Below are 18,636 nucleotides of genomic sequence, written 5' to 3'. Positions count from 1 at the left end.
TTGGTCTTTTTCCCTCTGCTTATCTTTTCTGACTCCTCTATTTTAAACAATCATTTTGATTTATATGCAAAGTTCATCTTGAGTGAATTGTTTATTTTCTTCCGCGACGTTCTCTTTTCATCATTTTCTTTCTTCTCACAGAAAGAAACTACAGTGCGATGGAGAAACTTTGGGCTCTTCTAAGGTAATTAAATTATTCGGTTTAGCGATCAAACAAAGAATCAGTTGATAACAAGGGTTGCAGCAGATAAACCATCATCATCAACAATCCTAACAAAAAACGAAGCAGAAGGTTCCCATGTTTCCATGAGATTTAAATTGTTCGGAACCATGATCAACTACATGAAGAAGTCGATGGATTCAAAGATCATCGAGAAGAAGCGCAGTGCTATAAATTCTAGTTGCCTCTCTTTTATTTGGCCAAATCAAATAAGAAGATTACGAGAGAATGAGATCATGTCATGGTTAATGCTGGTATAATTAACCAAAATCACAAAGAAGCAGAACAAGAATTTGTTATAGGTGATCGGTTTATGATAGAGAAGATGCTCACATGTAGCTATGTTGATCATCTTTGTCGACTTCTTGTGGGGAAGAAATCGGTTATAGGCCACATTCGACCTTTCTTGGGTGTTGAACAAGTCAGGGAAGTTGAGAGTGGAATGGGGACTGAGGTTGTGGTTTGGGATCTTGACACATTGTCAGAACATGAATTGACATTCAAGATGGTGCATAGTACCACGAGCTAAGTTTTCATCGACAACTGGAATGATCGAATTGTGAAGAGGAGGCACCTGAAATAGGGAGATGAAATCAGAATGTGTTGGGATCGTGACCAATCTCTCCTGTTTTAACGTCCTCAGAAAAAGAGTTCAACAAGTCTTGGTTGCTGCTATGTAATAAGCTTCATAAGCTTTTTTACTCCACCAATGTGTATTTTTTTTTACTATTTTTTTTGTTGATAATAGTTTATTTATTTATTTTTTTTAATATATATATTTTTATGGGTAAGCTGGACTGGACTTGAACGCACGATGTTTATTTGATGAGTTGCTTATAGTTAGTAATAATCTGAATATTACACGATTTGTACTTGAATATTTCCTAGTGGTACATGTCCCTCCAATTCAATTTCTTGTAAAAATTTGTGACTTCCTGCAAATTATCCAGGATTTATTCTTTCCCCGAATTAATAAACAAATAAAAAATACTTTCTGCAAGAAAGGGTAAAATCGTATGATAATAATTTTATGAGTGGTGTTAAAGTGACCTCAGTGGGGGCCATTTTAACGTGGTGGCGTGCACATGTCTGTAAATGCATTTTACTCGTATCTCGGAGAAAACGAATCTAGGGGCATGCCCGTGCCACCACGTCAAAATGTCGTGTGTCTCCCACTGAGGTCACTCCAACATCAAACTGTTTTATTAGTCTCTTTAACTTAAAAGGTTTCATCATCAAACTTAAAATGTCTAATAAGTGTGTGTAAAACTATCCAAGTGTTTTTTATTTGCAATAAGGTTAAATGTTTGATAAACTTGCATAGAAGTATCAAATGTTCTTATTTTACAAATGGATTGGTTAGAAGATGAAGGATACTAGTGGTGATTTTGAAAATTTAGATATAAAAATAATAACCCTTAAAAAGATTGGAGAATTTTCTAAATATTTGGATATGAGTACTGTAAATAATTTAATATGTACAGATTAATATAATTTAATATGTAAAATAAAGAGAGCCCAATCCAATGAAGTTTGTCAATTTCTTGGTATTAGATGAATAAGAACATAAAATAAGACTCAAGTACAGCATCAACAATATTTGTAGAAAGCCAGGTTCAAACTGGCGACCTCTGCTTTGTGAGACCAGCCTGATAACCTTGAAAAAAAAAAAAAACCTCTATGAAAGGTTTTAAATCTCGTCCGAGATCAATGTGACTTGCTCGAGTATTCTTAGTATTCTTAGTATTGTTAAACAACGGTATGGATATCCTTTACATCATCTCACAAGACAAACGAGATGCTTCAGACGATATTTTGAAAATCTCGGCTGCGTCAACTGGGATTTGATAGATTTTGATTAAAATAACTAATTTTTTTAGAATTGAAATATTTATTACATAAATAAAACCTGATTTTATGATTAAATATCTTCTAATCTCATGTATTTTATTAAAAAATTATAATTATTTTAATCTAAATATATGTAAATCTATTATTATAAACTGAGTTAAATGCTTTGTCTCGTCTATGGATGAGACGAGACGTCAAACCGAGTTTTGAAACCATGGCTCCATGTCAATATGACTTTCAAAAAGCATTTAAAATGTCAATCAAAATTTTAGATAGTTAGTATTGTCACACCATAACACACTAATTTAAGGCAAATTAATAGTTTGTGTGATTAATATGACAAAATTTCGAGTCCGATACACTCTTCATTTTTATTTCCAAAACATGTTAGCGAGCAAGTTTGCTGGTAGGTATTCTAATTTAAAGTGACGATCTCGTCGATAAAAAGTGATGAATTCTTTGATACTCACTAGTGATCTCATTGTTAAAAAATAAGGATATTTGTCTTTAAACTTACTAGTGAGATCACTAATTTTTTTATCAGTAAATTCGTCACTTTTTATTAGTGAGATCATTACTTTAAAATTAAGATATTTGTTCTTTAAATTTACCAATTAGTTCGTTAATTTTTATTAGCGAGTTCATTACTTTAAATTAGAATACCTACCAACGAGCTCGCTCAAAAACATGTTTTGGACTAAAATGAATGGTGTATTAGAGTTAGAATTTCAGCAAGAGTCCTGATTTTCTAATTAGAAAATCTTCACTCGATCAATACTCGATTGACATGACATGGATACAGAATCATAGATTCTTTTTCTCAAGATACACAAACGTATATTCTCATAAAATATGTGCAATTGTGTATCCCGAAGAAATAATCGATGATTTTGTGTTCGTGCCACATTAGCAATGAAGATTTTCTACTTAGAAAATGAAGTTGAGTGCTGATTTTCTAACTAGAAAGTCTTCACTCAGTCAATACTGGGCTGATGTGGCATAAACACGGAACCATTGATTTTCCTCAGGATATACAATTGCATATGTTCGTGCCACATCAGCCGAGTATTGACTGAGTGAAGACTTTCTAGTTAGAAAATCATTATACAATGAAGTTTTCTTTTTTCAAGTCAGTCTCTAAAACCAACATAATTCATCTAAAAAATTATAAAATGTGAAGATTTTCATTCACTTATATATTAGGCAATCAAAGAGAGAAGGGTTTGGAGCTTTTTTTTGTTCTACAATGTCGCTCGTGTATTTGAAGGATATAGATTGAAATTTGTAAGACATACGAAGGGTAATTTAGGAAAATTTCCCTTACGAGCTATTTCGAGCTTCTCGCTCTCCTGGGAGCAATTTTCACTTTTTGTATCCATACACAGTGGAAGACAGGAAGAGGTAGTGTTAGTGTGCTATTAGTAAAAGTGGTGTGTCAATAGAATCTCTAAAAAAATAAAGCCTCCTCTTCGACCAAACTGTCGATGTTTCGATTAAATTGAATTTGTTCTCGATAGTTCGAAAGAAAGGTACTCTTTTAAGTCCCTAACTTTGTTAATTTCCACTCTGATTTGTTGTTGAATTCTCCTTTATTTTGGTGACCCATTCTTCACCATTTTAGGGTTATTACAAGTTGTTATTTCTGTTCAGTTTTTTGGGTCCAAACTCTATTCTATTATGGTTTTATTTTAAAAACCCTTCTCTAAAACTAAAACCCATTATTTTTTTACTTGAATGAAATCTTATAACTGATCATTTCCTTCTAAGACTTATTAATATTTCTCAATTTATGTTTCACTTTGAATAGTATGATGTGTACCATATTAATGAGACATGGTAGCATGATCTATATTCAAAAACAAACATTTCAAGTAAATAAACAATTTCTTAGTGAAACTTATGTCAATTAACTTTGAATTTATAGAACTTTTCAACAAAGTACATTGTCTTTGATTTCATAAGTTCTAATTTACTTAAGGAAATGAACCCAGTTGAATGAATCCACCATTGGTTTTAAGCATTAAAAGGACAAATAATTTAATAAAAGATAGTTAATCACCCATTCTACAAACAACAACAAATATAGTTTCCATTTAAATGTGCAGCATGTAAATATTTTGAATGCAAGGTCCTCTAATTTGTAGCACTTCGGGAAATCTCATATATGTGTAAGCAATTTGTCGACAATAGCTAATTCTCAATATAGACACTAGTATAACCAATTCCAAGTTCAGTGAATTTGTATCTAGATTTTTTTTTTTTTTTTGGCTATATTTTATCAGCAGTTCAAATTTTCATTATAATCATCTACTATGCTTGCTACTAGTAAAATGGGCAAGATTTTTTGTTGTTGTTGTGGGTTATCCCCCATTTGAGATGTTAGTCATGACACCAATTTATGCTACCCCAATCACCATCTTTTATCTTTTAAGCCATTACCAAATTCGGATTATTGGATCGTGATGTTTTTTTCTTGATTCAACATGTTCTAATTCTTATTTGAGTTCTTATATAGTTTTGATGTCTATCAGAGAAATTAAATTTATCATTCAAGAGAGAAAAATGATATCGAGGCGAGCACAAAACTTCATACACCACCATGACATAATTGCTAAGAACCTCTTTGCAAGTTTGGTGGGTAGAAGTAAAGTTTTGACCTCCCAAGTCTTGTTCTCAACTGCGCTGCCTGAGGCACCCAAGTGTTCAAAGCTGCCGAGGAATCGTCGAAAATCAGAACGGAAGCCATTGGTTGTGGGTGTTAATGAGCTCAAACGGAGAGCGAGATTGGAACGGCAAATGAGGGAGGGGGTACGCGAGATGAGTCTACGACCCCCTGAAAATGGATTGTTGGTAAAAAATTTAGTCCCAATTGCTCACGAAGTTTTCGCTGCAAGAACAAAGCTATTCACTTGTGTCTCAAAGGTTATGGAAAGTATCCCGATTCATTCTTGCAGGTAAAAGAGATGTTAGATGATGTTGATCTGGTTCGGTCTTTTACAGTATGTTTGGATTGAGAGAAATGGAGAGGAGAGGAGAGAACTTCATCAAGAGAAAAGAAAGTAACTTCCTATCCACCCTATTTGTATAGATAGGTGAAAAATGAAGAGAAAAGAAAGTAATTTGTTTTCATTCTTTCATTTTCTCTCCAAATCTCCTCCCTGATTTGGGGGAGAACAAAATTGAGCATTTTTCTCTCCTATTTTCTCGACATTTCTCTCCATTAACCTTCTCTTCTCTCCATTTCTCTCAATCCAAACGGAGCGTTAGTAGTTTTTTGTATGGATGTACGTGTTAAGAACAGCTCATGTATGCAGATTATGTGGTGAAGTCCATGTGGGACCACAGCCCAATATGATCAGGACATGTAATGTTGCTGGGAGCCCATCCACCAAAGAGCATAGTTGGGAAAGAGGAATCATGGAGCATATTCTCCCTCTTGTGGAATCTTTTCATCTCTATGATAGGTTGGGGAGGGCTGTGTCGCATGAGGAGAGCCTTCAGGTTGACCGTATTCCGGCCATTGTAGAGTTGTGCGTGCAAGCTGGTGTGGATATCCCCGAGTACCCAACGAGGAGACGGACCTTCCCTGTTTACAGCATTGCTGGGAGGATGATAGATTTTGAGCGGAGGTTTCCTAAAGATGATTCACCTGGCAAGGACATCAATGCGTTTGGATTTTGGGAAAAGAATGAAAAGCAGGGAAGGAATCACCAATCCCTGAATTTTCCTTGTGATGATCTTCAAGGTTTGTTTCCCAGACAGTTTTATCTCCCTGAATTTTATTTATTACACCCCAATTAAAAGTAAAGAAAATAAGTGAATGGTTGAGAATAATTAAAAGTTGGAGTGCCAATAGAAGCTCTCTCATTTTTTTTTTTTTGTGGCTAGATTTCTATTTTTTTTGTTTAGGATTTTATTTGAGCCTAATTATAATCGTAAACAACTACTGAAATTGTTTGAATGAGTGTTATAATCTTTTGTAATTTTGAGATTATTATTTGAGCCAAACCCTTGTAATGTTTGAAGAGTGATTTAATCTTTAATTGGGGGGTGCTAAATAATTTAAGTAATTGGGGTGTAATAAGTAAAAGTTGGGTTGCCAATAGCAGCTCTCTAAGTTAACCATGTTTAGGTTTTACTATTAATGTAGGAGCAATGAATTGGGTTTCATTTGAATATCATCACCAAATGTTCTTTATTCTATTTAACCTTCATATTTTGGTGGATTTGACACGGTCGACGAGTCCATGACTGCATCATTTTGAGTTCATGACCATTAGAGCATGTTATTACCATGTATTTAGCAATTTATGCTTATGTTTGGAACCTTTGCAGGATTTGCTATTCGAGGCATGGAGGCATGGGAGAAAATGCGGTCAGGAGCCTTAAAGTTGATGCAGAAATACCCCGTCCAAACATGTGGATACTGTCCTGAGGTCCAAGTGGGTCCAAAAGGGCATAGGGTAAGGCAATGCTATGCTTACAAACACCAGATGAGAGATGGTCAGCACGCCTGGCAGGAAGCAACGATTGATGATTTTGTCCCTCCTGTGTATGTGTGGCATGTTCGAGACCAAATGACAAGGTTCCTCTTTTGGATAGGTTGAAGAGGTACTATGGGAAGTTACCTGCAGTAGTGGAGCTGCTTGTGCAGGCTGGGGCATGTGTGGGAAAGGATTACACTGACATAATGAGGGAGGACATTGTGGTGCCTGCGTTGGAAGAAGAGAAGTGGGTTGTGTGAAGAACATGTCTTGAAAATAGGTCTGATTGTGGATTTATTATTCAATGTCACAAGCTTCGTTTAAAATATCGTATCGATTGAATGTTTCGGTTAATGAAAAAACCGACACAGTATCGGCTGATACATTCAATGTTTCGGGGTCAATGTTTTGTATCGGTCTTGGCTGATATCAATACGTATCGACTGATACATTCCGACATTTTAAACCATGGTCACAAGCACATTGGGCATGTTGACTGAATATTTTTTGGTATAATTGTGACTGATGTACACGCATTGGGGCGATTGGGAAACAATGCTGTTCCTTGAACTGGTGGTGGAAGATAAAAGGGCCTTGTCCATCGGTGATTGGTTGGTAATGCCAGCCTGAATGTGGGGTTTGGATGATTGAAGAATGGTGGTACTTTGTTGACCTTTAAACAACATTTGGTTCAAGCCTTTATCCTTATTTCATCTTTGGAGTATGTTTTAACTATCCATGTGAGATCAGGATTTGGATTTGCACAAAATCTCATTACAGAAACTTTCCTAACTGATGAAGACCTCTTCAATCGTTCAAGGCCATGATCCAGTATGACATTGTTGTTCATGTATACCAAGTAACCGATTTCATTCTTATATACTGAAGTATGAGTGGTCATCAAACTGTACCTGTTTGTGGTACACTTCGTTATGTTTTGTTTTGGGTGGAATAGAACAGATCATGTACCAGCAAATCTATGAATCACAGCAGATCATGTACCAACATATCTATGAATTCAATTGTAGTGGTTTTAACTTCTCTTCAATGTAAAGAGCCATCATCGGCTAATCAAAATAAAATGTAAAGGTATGCGCATTTGGGATAAACTTGATTCCATAATTGACCATGATAACATCCTACCAACAGCATAGTCATGTATTTGGCTCAGCCACACCATATGGGCGTCCCCTCCACCAAAGACCAGTTTAAAGAAAGAAAATTTTCTAGTTTCCTACAGAATTATATTTAAATATAATAATTATGTTTTATTTGTATACCAACAAAGTCGTTGTAGTATAGTGGTAAGTATTCCCGCCTGTCACGCGGGTGACCCGGGTTCGATCCCCGGCAGCGGCGTTATTATTTTTTATAATGTATTCTTGAAAAAGAATAGCAACTTTTGTTTTCACACCAATGTTTTACTTCTAAAAGACCAATTTTACTTCTTTAGCTTCTAAGAAATTTGGATACTATATATTTAGAACGTCAGTAGAAAAAAAATTTGTTGCTAAATTTTTATTTTTTAATTTTTAGGAAACGATTAAAATATTGTTTAAAACACATTCCTTACCGAGATAGTAAGATTTTAAGCCTTTCTAATAGTTATTTTACTCCAATAGATTAAAACATCAACAATCCAACACCACAGCCCTCCAAGTTTCATTGAAAAATTCAGATAAAGACAATAAAAATAAAATAAATAATTTCTTTTGAGTTCGATCCAAGGTTTTGAAAATGGATGCCCATGGAACTTCCACATGACTACGAAACTTAAAATTGAAATTCAATGGTGAAAAATGACTTTTTTTTCTTTGTTTTGTTTTTTTTTTTTTTTTTTCAAAACTCATAGCAATTGATCCTCTACGACCCTGAAGCATTAGATCGTGTTTTTGGATGCCAAAAGGTGAGTACAAGGACCATTAGTAAAGGTAAAATTCTTACTAACCTAGTAAGACTAGTCGAACTCAAAGATTATTGGTCAATATGGTGTATACCTTTGATATTAATTTGGAGAAATATTGATCTTAAATTTATCTTGATTGAATATATTCCAAAATATTTATCCACAGATCCATAGATATTTTTCCTCATGTATCTTGAGGAACAAAATCTATGGCTCTGTGCACATGCCACGTCCATTTGAGTGAATTTCGAGTATATTTTTTCAAGTCAGCTTATCATGACTCTAAACAAGAAAAGTCTATTTAGGTAACACTTGATAAAACAACTCACGAAGATGACATAGTGTTGTCCAATCTATCATGACATTTTTGTTTTTGACAACGACCTTCCAGCCGTAGGCCCTACTAGTTGGGCAAGGCAACTAGTCTCTTTATCTTGACATTTCTTATTATGCAATAGTAGAAAGTGGCATGTGCAAACATACATATATCAAATAAATTTATTTGTAATTTAAAATATTGGTTAAAGGGTTTTTGAAGATTACATAGTAAAATGAGATACTTTTGTAATTTTGAAAATTAGGTAATTTGAGCTTCAATTTTCTTGATTTTTGATCAAAATGACCCTAATTATATGTTAAGTTAAATGTAAAGATCAGAGCATTTGTGAGATATAATTTTTGGTGTCGAGCCACTTCTGGACCTTCTCTCATTATAATAATAAATATTCGTGTGTGTATTCAGATTATAGTGGTAGTAATATTTTGTTAGACAAGCTATGAGTACCAAAGATTACTAGTCTCATAGATAATCTTGGTGGAGAGTACTTAACCATATATAAAATCGATATGAATTGCTCATCTTAAGTGTTATCATAGATCAACTTTGGTGAAGGGGATATTTGGATCGAAGTTCAACAAAAAAATATAAACTTTTTTGAAAAGAGTTGTTTCAACTTTATGAGATAACTTGAAAATAGACTTGGGTTTGAGATCAGCTCGATAAAATTACTAGGAAAAAAAAAAAAAAAACCAAACACATTGCCTACAACAGATTGAACCCATCACTTAAATCGCGCTACTGAACCTGATTGCATCACTTAAAAAATCCCCCTTGCATTCTAATGGTATTATTGCACACCCAAATAAATAAATAAAAAAAGCTACACCCCCCTCTTTTGTTGAGGGTGTGCAATTAGTTGTAAATCATAGTCATCCATTGCTTAATAAAAATACAATATAGAATAAATAAAAAATACCTTACTTACTAACTTAAAATTTTCGTAAGGGTCGTTGGACTCACATGGATTATCACATTGATAATCGACCACAAAATCCTTCTAGATTTTATGAAAAAACTCAAATTCACAGGAAAAAAATATTTTTTGAGCTTGATCCATGATATTGAAAATGGGCGGTTATCAAACTCCCAAAATTTAAAATTCAAAAATAATATTTTTTTTTCAAAGTTGTTAGAATCTCATTCTCTAGATGTGTGTGGCATCGATCATATTTTTGAATGCCAAAATGTGAGGTCATGACTCTTATTAAGATTTAAGTCAATTTTCAACAAATGAAAGATTTGTTCGATATATTGGATTACTCAAAAAATATTAAGCTAGCTCAAATAACATTTATCAGATTTTGACAAATATATTTTTCATTTTGAAGAGCATTGTTAGAGATGCTCTTACTTGTGATCTGGTGAGCAAAAAATTTCTCCCTAGCCTGCACCTCCCTAGTAGGCTTGTCAATGGATAGTTGAAAACTCCTTTATCCACTCTCAACCAACTTGCAAGCAAGGGTGGGACTTGGAGCCATGAACGATATTCTTGATTCTCCGACGAGGCATCCTCTTCTTCGACTACAATAAGTCTCTCTTTCTCTCTTACATCTTCAACATCACCTCAAATCCCTTGATTTTCTTCCCAAATCCTTCTTCAACTTGAACCGGAAAAACCCTTGATGTTTCTTCCCAAATCACTCATCTTCAATAACAACTAAGAAACCCTTGCTTCAAACTCAAGTAAGAGAAATCCTTGATTTTTCTTTTCAAATCCCTTACCTTCAAGCTCTTCCCAGAAAACCCAACCCTTGATTTTTTTTTTACCCAATCCAAAAACCCTTGATTTTCTTCTTAAAATTCATCATCTCTTAAGTTCTAGGATTTTGTAACTCTATGTGATACGATAACTCAAAAACTCACTGAAGTGGCAGGTGCAAGACCCGTAAATTTTTTCCCTCAATATACACAACTATACATGTTTTATGGGGATGTGCACTTGTGCATCGTAATGGGAAAATTTACAATTTGTGAAGGGTAAACGTCAATTGAGTTTTTGAGTTACGTGTGAGGTTGAGTTACAAAATCTTTACACTATGAAAAAAGTTGATTGAAAAAAAAGATTAATATTTTTTTGTTGTTGTTGTGGAACATGTTGAAGATGAAGGTAATTTTTTTTTTCAACGAATCGGATATTATCCGATATTCTCAAAAATTCAATCGGATTCGGATTCAAATGGTATAATTAGTTTTCGGATTCAGATTCGGATATGCAATTGTTCTATTAAATCAAAATCCGTTGAAACCCCCTCAAAAGTCAAAATCTACAACAAAACCCTACTGTTTTTCCCTGCTATCAGCATTGACAACTGTTTTCGAAAACTCCTCTTTTCATCTCTTTGAAATCCAAACTAGAAATACTTCAAATTTCACATTTATCTATTTCATCTCAGTTTTTACTTGCAATCCTCTAAAATGCATCTTCAGAGCCTATCTCCATCAAAATTCAATCTTGACCCCACCAGCTTTTCAACTTCTGCTCGTTTCTTCATCCCTATGCCGTCAATAGATCCATATACCCAACTTGTGTATAATAGGAAAACCAAAAATGGGTTTTGCAGTGTTGGCAAAAGGGCATCTAAAGCTTCATTTTTGAGTAACCATGGTGGATTGGTTGGTATTCGATGTGAGGGGCTTAGAGAAAAAAATGATAGGTTTTATATGAGGAGGTGTGTAGAGCTTGCAAAGAAAGCAATTGGGTGCACAAGTCCTAATCCCATGGTGGGATGCGTGATTGTGAAGGATGGAGAGGTTGTTGGTGAAGGGTTTCATCCGAAAGCAGGCCAACCTCATGCTGAGGTAACCCACATTTCTTCAGTCTTTCCAATACATTGTATATAATTATACTTTTGTTTCTGTTATATTTTCCTTTACTTCAAATATTTAGGGCCTGTTTAGATCACCATTTTGGTTGAAAAACTCTTAAAAATATCTTTTTGCAAGACACAAATGGCAATTGAAACAGACCCTTAGTTTTAGTTAGTTTCCAGATAGTTTGTAAACAAAAAAATTTCACCTTTTTTATTTCTTTTTAGTGTGGGTGGGGGTGTGGGTGTGTATGTGCTGTGTGTGTTGTGGGTGGAAAGGGAGAATCTAAGAAATTGAAAAAATTCTTTGTATTTTGATTTGTATGATCTCTGCTGAAGAATTTGGGTCAGGTGTTGAAATTTGCAGGTTTTTGCTCTGAGGGATGCTGGGAATGAGGCCGAGAATGCAACGGCATATGTGAGCTTGGAGCCATGTAACCATTACGGGAGGACACCACCCTGTACTGAAGCATTGATTCGAGCAAATGTGAAACGGGTGGTTGTTGGGATGGTGGATCCGAATCCCATTGTGGCTTCGAAGGGGGTGGAAAAACTTAGAGAGTCAGGGATTGATGTAACAGTAGGTGTAGAGGAAGAATTGTGCAAGAAGCTTAACGAGGCGTATATCCATCGAATGCTTACAGGGAAGCCCTTTGTTACACTGAGGTAGGCTCACTTGATTGGTTTCACTTCTCACTGAAAGAAATCATATTGTTGGTATAATAGAATGAGTTTGATGTATCCTGAAGGATACTAATCCAACCCATTTCCTGATAAAATGTGACCTGTTAACCAACTGACAGAAGCATTTATATTTGTGACTCAATTAGTTGTTTATACTGGCGTGCTTATGTTAATCCCATCTATGGAAGTAAATATGTGGTTATGCAATACGGTTTGATATCAGTATCCGAACACTTGTTGATCAACTCTGGACTCGGATGAACCCAGGTTACCTATTCCATACCTCAATTTAATAAAAATTGGCAGTCATACTTGGAAATTAAAAGATGAACTTCTGTACAGTAAAGATGTCCAATTAACTCCCAAGATTTTTTATTTTTTATTTTTTTGAAATCCTTTACCTCATGTTTTAGATTATAAAATTTCTCTGTCGTAGGTCTCATGTGACTTAAGAGTGCCTTTCTATACTTGCAGTAGATTGATATAGAATCTAAACTTTTTTTTTTGTTAACTGAGGTGTCCAGACCTCTTAGAGCACTCAAGTAATCCTCGGGCAAATGCAGTCCCCTCTACCTACATATGTCGGGTAATTTCTGGGATAAATCCCCGAGGCTGACCCCTAAGGGGCAATTTGAAATCAAGACTTCCGCTTCCTTAGGCGTGATATAGGATCTAAACCTTGACCTCTTCTTTATTTCAAAGTTCATTGCTTTCTTTGAAAAATTGAGTATATGTCACTGAACATATTACAAGCAACCTTTTGAACCTGATTCCTGAAATATTCTTCTTGATCTCCCCTTTTCTTTCTCCCTGGCATGCAGATGCTCAGTCTCGGTCAATGGTCAGATTTTATATCAGCTCGGGGAAGGAGCCAAGGAACCTGGTGGCTATTATTCGCAGTTACTACACGAATACGATGGGGTCATACTTTCTAGTGCCTCATTAGCTGGGAACTCCTCCTTTCCATTGTCCCAAGAGCCTCAAGCCAAGCAACCTCTGCAGATTATAGTGGCAAGAGCTCTAAATTCTCCAGTACAATTCCCTCTCACCACCAAGGCCACCACTCAGGTGACAATCTTCACAGACAAAAACACTGTGGCAGACACAGAGAAGGCTAGACCGGGAATCGAAATGGTGGTTTTGGATCAGTTAAATTTGAACACAATCTTGGAATATTGTGGGAGTCGGGGAATGTGCAGCATTTTGCTGGATTTGCAGGGGAATTACAGAGATTTTGAAGAACTTCTTGAAGAGGGTCTCCAGTATGGGTTGTTGCAAAAGGTAATAATAGAGATATTGCCATTTTGGGTTGAACGTGAAGAGAGTTCAATTCTACGATTGCTGAATTTGGACAAGAGGATGCTTAGATTAAAGAAGTTACAGTCAAGGGTCTCAAACAAGACTGTTTTAGTGGACGGGTATTTTTGATGAAGCTGGTTGGGACAATCAGGGACTGAAATGCAAGTTAGACTCGGCTCAGCTCCTAATGCTGTTTGGAATCCTGTGGCAGCCGGTCAGAGAAGAAAAAAATAAAGGAAGAAGATAATTTATTGTAGCATTATTGTTGAATCCTTGACATCAATAATTTTTTTTTTTTTTTAATTTATTATCTTGTATGTGAAATTAATTAAGAAGTCCATTGAATTATTTGAAAACCTGAACTAAAATGAAGTGTTTGGAATGAAAATATAAATTATTTACTTGTTATGAGCTAATCGTAAGATTGGTCTGTGAATTCTCTCACACTTGGGTAATTATTTGAAAACCCCACCTTTAGCTTGAATTGTATATCCAGGTTCTGGTCTTCCATGCTGACATTGGCTTGTGGAGTCTGGTCTTGACTTTGTGGAGGTATCAAGCTTCAATGTGGGAACACTGGCTTGAAGCAACATTACAAGCTTCTAGAAAATATTTACACATGCAAGGAGGTTGTGATGAAGTCCAGAAATAGTTGATTGAAATCAACTGGTAACTGTGACAAAATGCCTAAAAATATATTGCTTTAGAGAATTTTGTAAAATTTATTTAAGCAAAGAACATCTGTTTCAACGATATGAGAACTTCCTCCCAGTAATAAAGAATAATACAAATGGTGTATTATAAAATCTACGAGAGAGTGATCTCCAGCTATTGTCAGGTACTTTGACCCCCATCTTGACTCAAGTGGTGTTTTCCCACAAATCAGTTAACTATATGAAGTAATGCTGTTTCAATCTTATATGATATGGGTAGGTTGAGTGAGAAAGATGGTTGGATTACTTCCATTCTTTTTCTTCCTCTCCAACTGATCGATGCTATGTAGATTGAACAAATATGAGAATAAAACTTGGGTAAGTAAGATTTGTTTCACATGGACAATCTTGATTCAAGTTTCCTTTCGAATTTAAAATTAAGATAGAATTTGAAAACAGATTTTTAAAACAAAATTGAAAATTGCAGCTAAGAAATAAAATTAAAGCTAGAATAGAAATTTAAAACAATGTAAAAGAGTTTAGAGAGCTCAAATCAATCTTTGCAAGTCATCCTATTGCTGAATAATTCTCATTTTAATTTAATCCACGTAATAAATCATTACTCGTAGATTGGAAGATAAATCGATTAACATTAGAAAGTAACTAGAAAATATCAATTGTGAACCCTAAACTTAGATGAGATCATCCAACTTATATTTCAAATTCATCACAAAACATGATTAAGCTTGAACTCATCTAAGCAATAATCTTCAAAATTAGAATTAGAAATATAAAATGGATGATCTCACCTTAAAAGGCTTCACAAGAACACAATTAAAATAGAAATAATGAAATTAAAACAACAATAATAAGATGAACTCGCTCCGGCGTCATCGATCTCTCTAAGGAGAGTCTAGCCGATTATCGCAAAGAGCAAGTTGTAGTAGTAGTAAAGCAAGTAAAATGTGGAAGAGAAGAAGATGAAGAACTATGTTGCACTTTGATTCCTCTTTGATAATCTCATAATAAAATTACGAATGAACTAAAAAAGAAAGATGAAAGAAATACTTTTGATGCTCTAACTACAATCAAGAACTTTCTCTCTAAAAGAAAAACTAGAAAATTACAAAGAAATTAGGAAGAAGAAGAGAGACAAGAGGAATCATTTCTCTAGAAATTGAGGTTTTATTTATAGAGAAAAATGTGTATAGAGTCCAAAAGTAATTTCCATTTTTCTTTGTATAAGAGGACAAAAGAGGAGAATATAACTTAAGGATTAGGACATTCCAAAGGATTATGACATTCCAAAGTGTGCCTAAATGCTTTTGCCTTGAGATTTAGACTTCAAAATGCTGATTTTAGCTCGAATCTTGAGGTATGATTCCTCGAGAAGGCCGCGGCACGGTAGGGTGATGCCGCGGTGTGGTGACGAGGCAGATTTTGCTACTCAACTTTGGCTGGTTGCTCCCCTTTTACTTGCATGTTGTAATAAATATTGTTACATAAATTGTTGGCTTCCAAATATACCCTTTTTACCTACAATAGTAAGGAATCCCTATTAGCTCCATTAATTCGGTAGTTTAATATAATTCACTATTATTTAAAGGGAGCTAATACTTATACGTTGATAATCTTTGTGGAATTATGGTCCCAAAATTGGTTTATTAGGACCTTATCACCAACCGCTTCAATTAAAAGCCTCAATTCTCCTTGGAGTGGAACTTCATGGAATGAAAAAACACATCCATCTTTACATGCAGTTTACGGATACTTGTTCTATATTCTTATGGCTCTATCACGGAAACATTGCATGAAAAATTGTCTTTTCTGGACTGCCTTGGTTGGAATCCTTGGAAGGGGTGGTTTATCTTCATTATATTCTGGAGGGGGTGCTGTTCTTTGAAGAAATGTCCCGCACTTTTACATTGTAAAACTACTTTGTTCCCTCATAATGAGGCCATTATGATTTCTAGGGCATAATGATTTAGAAAGCTTGCTTCTCCTTCACATGCAGTTCTACACCTATGAAAGCTTGAAGCAGTTGGTTTTGTCGTCAACACATTCTAATGCTCCTCCTAGCACAATTCAAACATTTTTGTTGTTGTAGCATTACTTTTTGTTGTTTTTTCTCTCCTCACCTCGAGTATTTAGCTTCCAACATGACCCATTGTGTTGCATTGTTGTCTTAAGATGGTTGCATTGTTATCAACAAAAGCACCAATCAGGTGGTGCTTATTAAGAGAGATCTTCTCCAAATAACATGCCATAAATTTATCTCCTTGCAGCTTGTGTGGAGGACTGTTTGGATCTACTGCAGCATTGTTTACAACTCCTTTTGATGTGGTGAAGACCAGATTACAAACTGAGGTGTGTTTGCCTATTTGCATGTGTGATCCATTTTACATGCTTTTTTATATATATTTGAACTTGATTTGCTTTATTCGAAAAGTATTGACAGCAATATCTGTTCCTTTAAACCTTGTTTTTTGTTTTTTTTTTCCCATTGATAAATGCATAAAATGCCTACATAATCTATCTGATCTCCTAAATTCTATTTATTGCAGAATGCTCAAGTGTGATTTGATTGAACTGAGGCATTTGAAAAAAAAAATCTCTAGGATAGTCTATTAAACATAGAACTTGAATATTTGGTCCAGAGTTGCGTAGTAAAAAATCCGATTATAATGTTTTCCAAACCCCCCCAAAAATGAATAAAAATAAAAGAAAATTCATAAGAAGAGAGGAGAAAAGAAAATGGTGGTTTGTATTGATGACAATAGATGGGACTCACACAAACTTAACGCAGCTCAGACAAATATATAAAATGGCCTTGTGGACTTCCGGTGATTTAAGACAGCAAGGTGGTGTTCTTGGTGCTGGAATCCTCAATGGCAAGCATGATTCTGCTAGGAAATCTATGAAGGGGAGATCCAAAGTCTCCCATAAAGGAGCAATTTTCTCAAAAAATGATCTAAACTACCCTTTCCCTTACATTGAGAGTTTTAATTATTGTTGCATCTACACAGTTGAGATCGTGTATTATTTCTCAAGTCAACGGAACCTGACCCTATTTTATTTTCCATACTTCTATGAATATGTAATCTTCATAAATGTGATGTTTGTGGTTGTTATGTTAAAGGGTTGCTGTTAACGTTTCTGACGAGTTGCTTGCTAAGCAGATTCCTGGATCTTGGTGTTTTCCATGCTCTTAAAGAAATATCCAAGCAGGAAAGCTTGAAAGGTCTCTACAGGTATGATCCCTGCCATTTTGGGGGTATTCTTTTCCTTTTTTGAATAAAAGTTGCATATGGTGTGCATTTAAAGTACTTTGAGAAATTTCCTTAGCATTTATACACAAGTTAGCCTTTTTTGAGTAGAAGTTGCATATGGTTCATATTCCTGGTGAACTGGGTCCTCTAATATAGGTTTTTAAATTCCAACTTTTTGTTCATTTACTCTACCTTCTGATTAGTGACTTCCTTATTATGTGATCAGGGGTCTGACTCCAAGATTGGTGTTATATTATATCTCACAAGGAGCACTTTTCTTTGCATCATTTGAATTTTTCAAAAGTGCCTTGTCGTTGACGGTACAACAACTAACATGTTCCAACCATTCAAAACAAACAAAATATGGAGGATGATTCTACATTTCCTTCAACGACATCATCGTCCAGGAGGAGTGTTGAGTGTTGTGTTATCCGCCTCCGCTTCCAGGTGTCATGTCTTATCGTGCCCCAGTTCAACCCGTGATTCTCTTATATTCATAATTGCGCCTTGCCCATCAAATCGGTCTTTTGGAGTAAATGGTTTGTCAATACTAATAACTTGGTAGAAATTCATCAGATTTGGAGGTTGGATGGAGATGTGAGCATAATACTGTGAGCTGATCATGCTACTACATCAGCTGCCGGGATAGTTTTGAAGATCCGATAAAAATGTTTCCAAGTTTATTTATTATCAGAATTGGTTGTGGTTGTGGTTTTGAAGAGTAAAGTTATAGGATTAAAAATGAATAATTTACCAAAACGGTAGAGTTTTTGAAATTATTTACCAAAACGGTACACTATTCAAAATATTTCCGAAAACGGTAATTTACCGTTTTCGGAATTAATTTTTTTTACCAAAACAGTAAAAACAGTAAAATGTATTTTTTTTATACCGAAAATACCCTTTTTTTGTTTTACATATGTATTTATAATTTTAACCTTAAAAAAATGAAAATCCAACTTAAAAGATTCACTCTCTTTTGATAATCCAACAATCATATGTATTTACAAATTTTTTTACCAAAATCAATTTTATTTTTGTAATTTAAGTCAAAAAATAAAAAAGGGTATTTTCGGTAAACAAAAAATACATTTTACTGTTTTGGTAAAAAAAATTAATTCCG

General features: G+C 34.8%; 1 protein-coding gene, 1 non-coding gene and 1 pseudogene across 3 annotated transcripts; all 3 read left to right on the top strand.

Moving 5' to 3' along the window:
* Nucleotides 1–3,315: 3,315 nt before the first annotated feature.
* Nucleotides 3,316–7,664, top strand: LOC147389779 (APO protein 3, mitochondrial-like; annotated as a pseudogene). The gene is made up of 4 exons (XR_015170864.1): nucleotides 3,316–3,600; nucleotides 4,603–5,025; nucleotides 5,386–5,816; nucleotides 6,407–7,664. The product of XR_015170864.1 is annotated as an APO protein 3, mitochondrial-like (transcript).
* Nucleotides 7,665–7,842: 178 nt separating this feature from the next.
* TRNAD-GUC (transfer RNA aspartic acid (anticodon GUC)) lies at nucleotides 7,843–7,914 on the top strand. Its single transcript has one exon. It is a non-coding gene; the product is annotated as a tRNA-Asp (tRNA).
* A 2,488-nt stretch (nucleotides 7,915–10,402) lies between these two features.
* LOC147389777 (riboflavin biosynthesis protein PYRD, chloroplastic-like) lies at nucleotides 10,403–13,999 on the top strand. The gene is made up of 3 exons (XM_086419370.1): nucleotides 10,403–11,600; nucleotides 11,976–12,274; nucleotides 13,114–13,999. The coding sequence occupies exons 1-3, from the start codon at nucleotides 11,217–11,219 to the stop codon at nucleotides 13,718–13,720; spliced, it is 1,290 nt and encodes a 429-aa protein (XP_086275496.1). The 5' UTR covers nucleotides 10,403–11,216; the 3' UTR covers nucleotides 13,721–13,999.
* The last annotated feature ends 4,637 nt before the right edge of the window (nucleotides 14,000–18,636 follow it).

This window comes from Akebia trifoliata, chromosome 12 (assembly GCF_017979445.1).
Source record: "Akebia trifoliata isolate Shusen 1 chromosome 12, ASM1797944v1, whole genome shotgun sequence".
Classification (NCBI taxonomy): domain Eukaryota; kingdom Viridiplantae; phylum Streptophyta; class Magnoliopsida; order Ranunculales; family Lardizabalaceae; genus Akebia; species Akebia trifoliata.
Note: the sequence above shows the minus strand (reverse complement) of the source record. Positions and strands in the feature narration are given on the sequence as shown.

Bases quoted from the DNA above. Each gene is read 5' to 3' on its own strand.
- LOC147389777 (XM_086419370.1), top strand. From the start codon at position 11,217: ATGCATCTTCAGAGCCTATCTCCATCAAAATTCAATCTTGACCCCACC. The intron at 11,601-11,975 runs GTAACCCACATT...TGAAATTTGCAG, and splicing joins CAGGCCAACCTCATGCTGAG to GTTTTTGCTCTGAGGGATGC. The intron at 12,275-13,113 runs GTAGGCTCACTT...CCTGGCATGCAG, and splicing joins AAGCCCTTTGTTACACTGAG to ATGCTCAGTCTCGGTCAATG.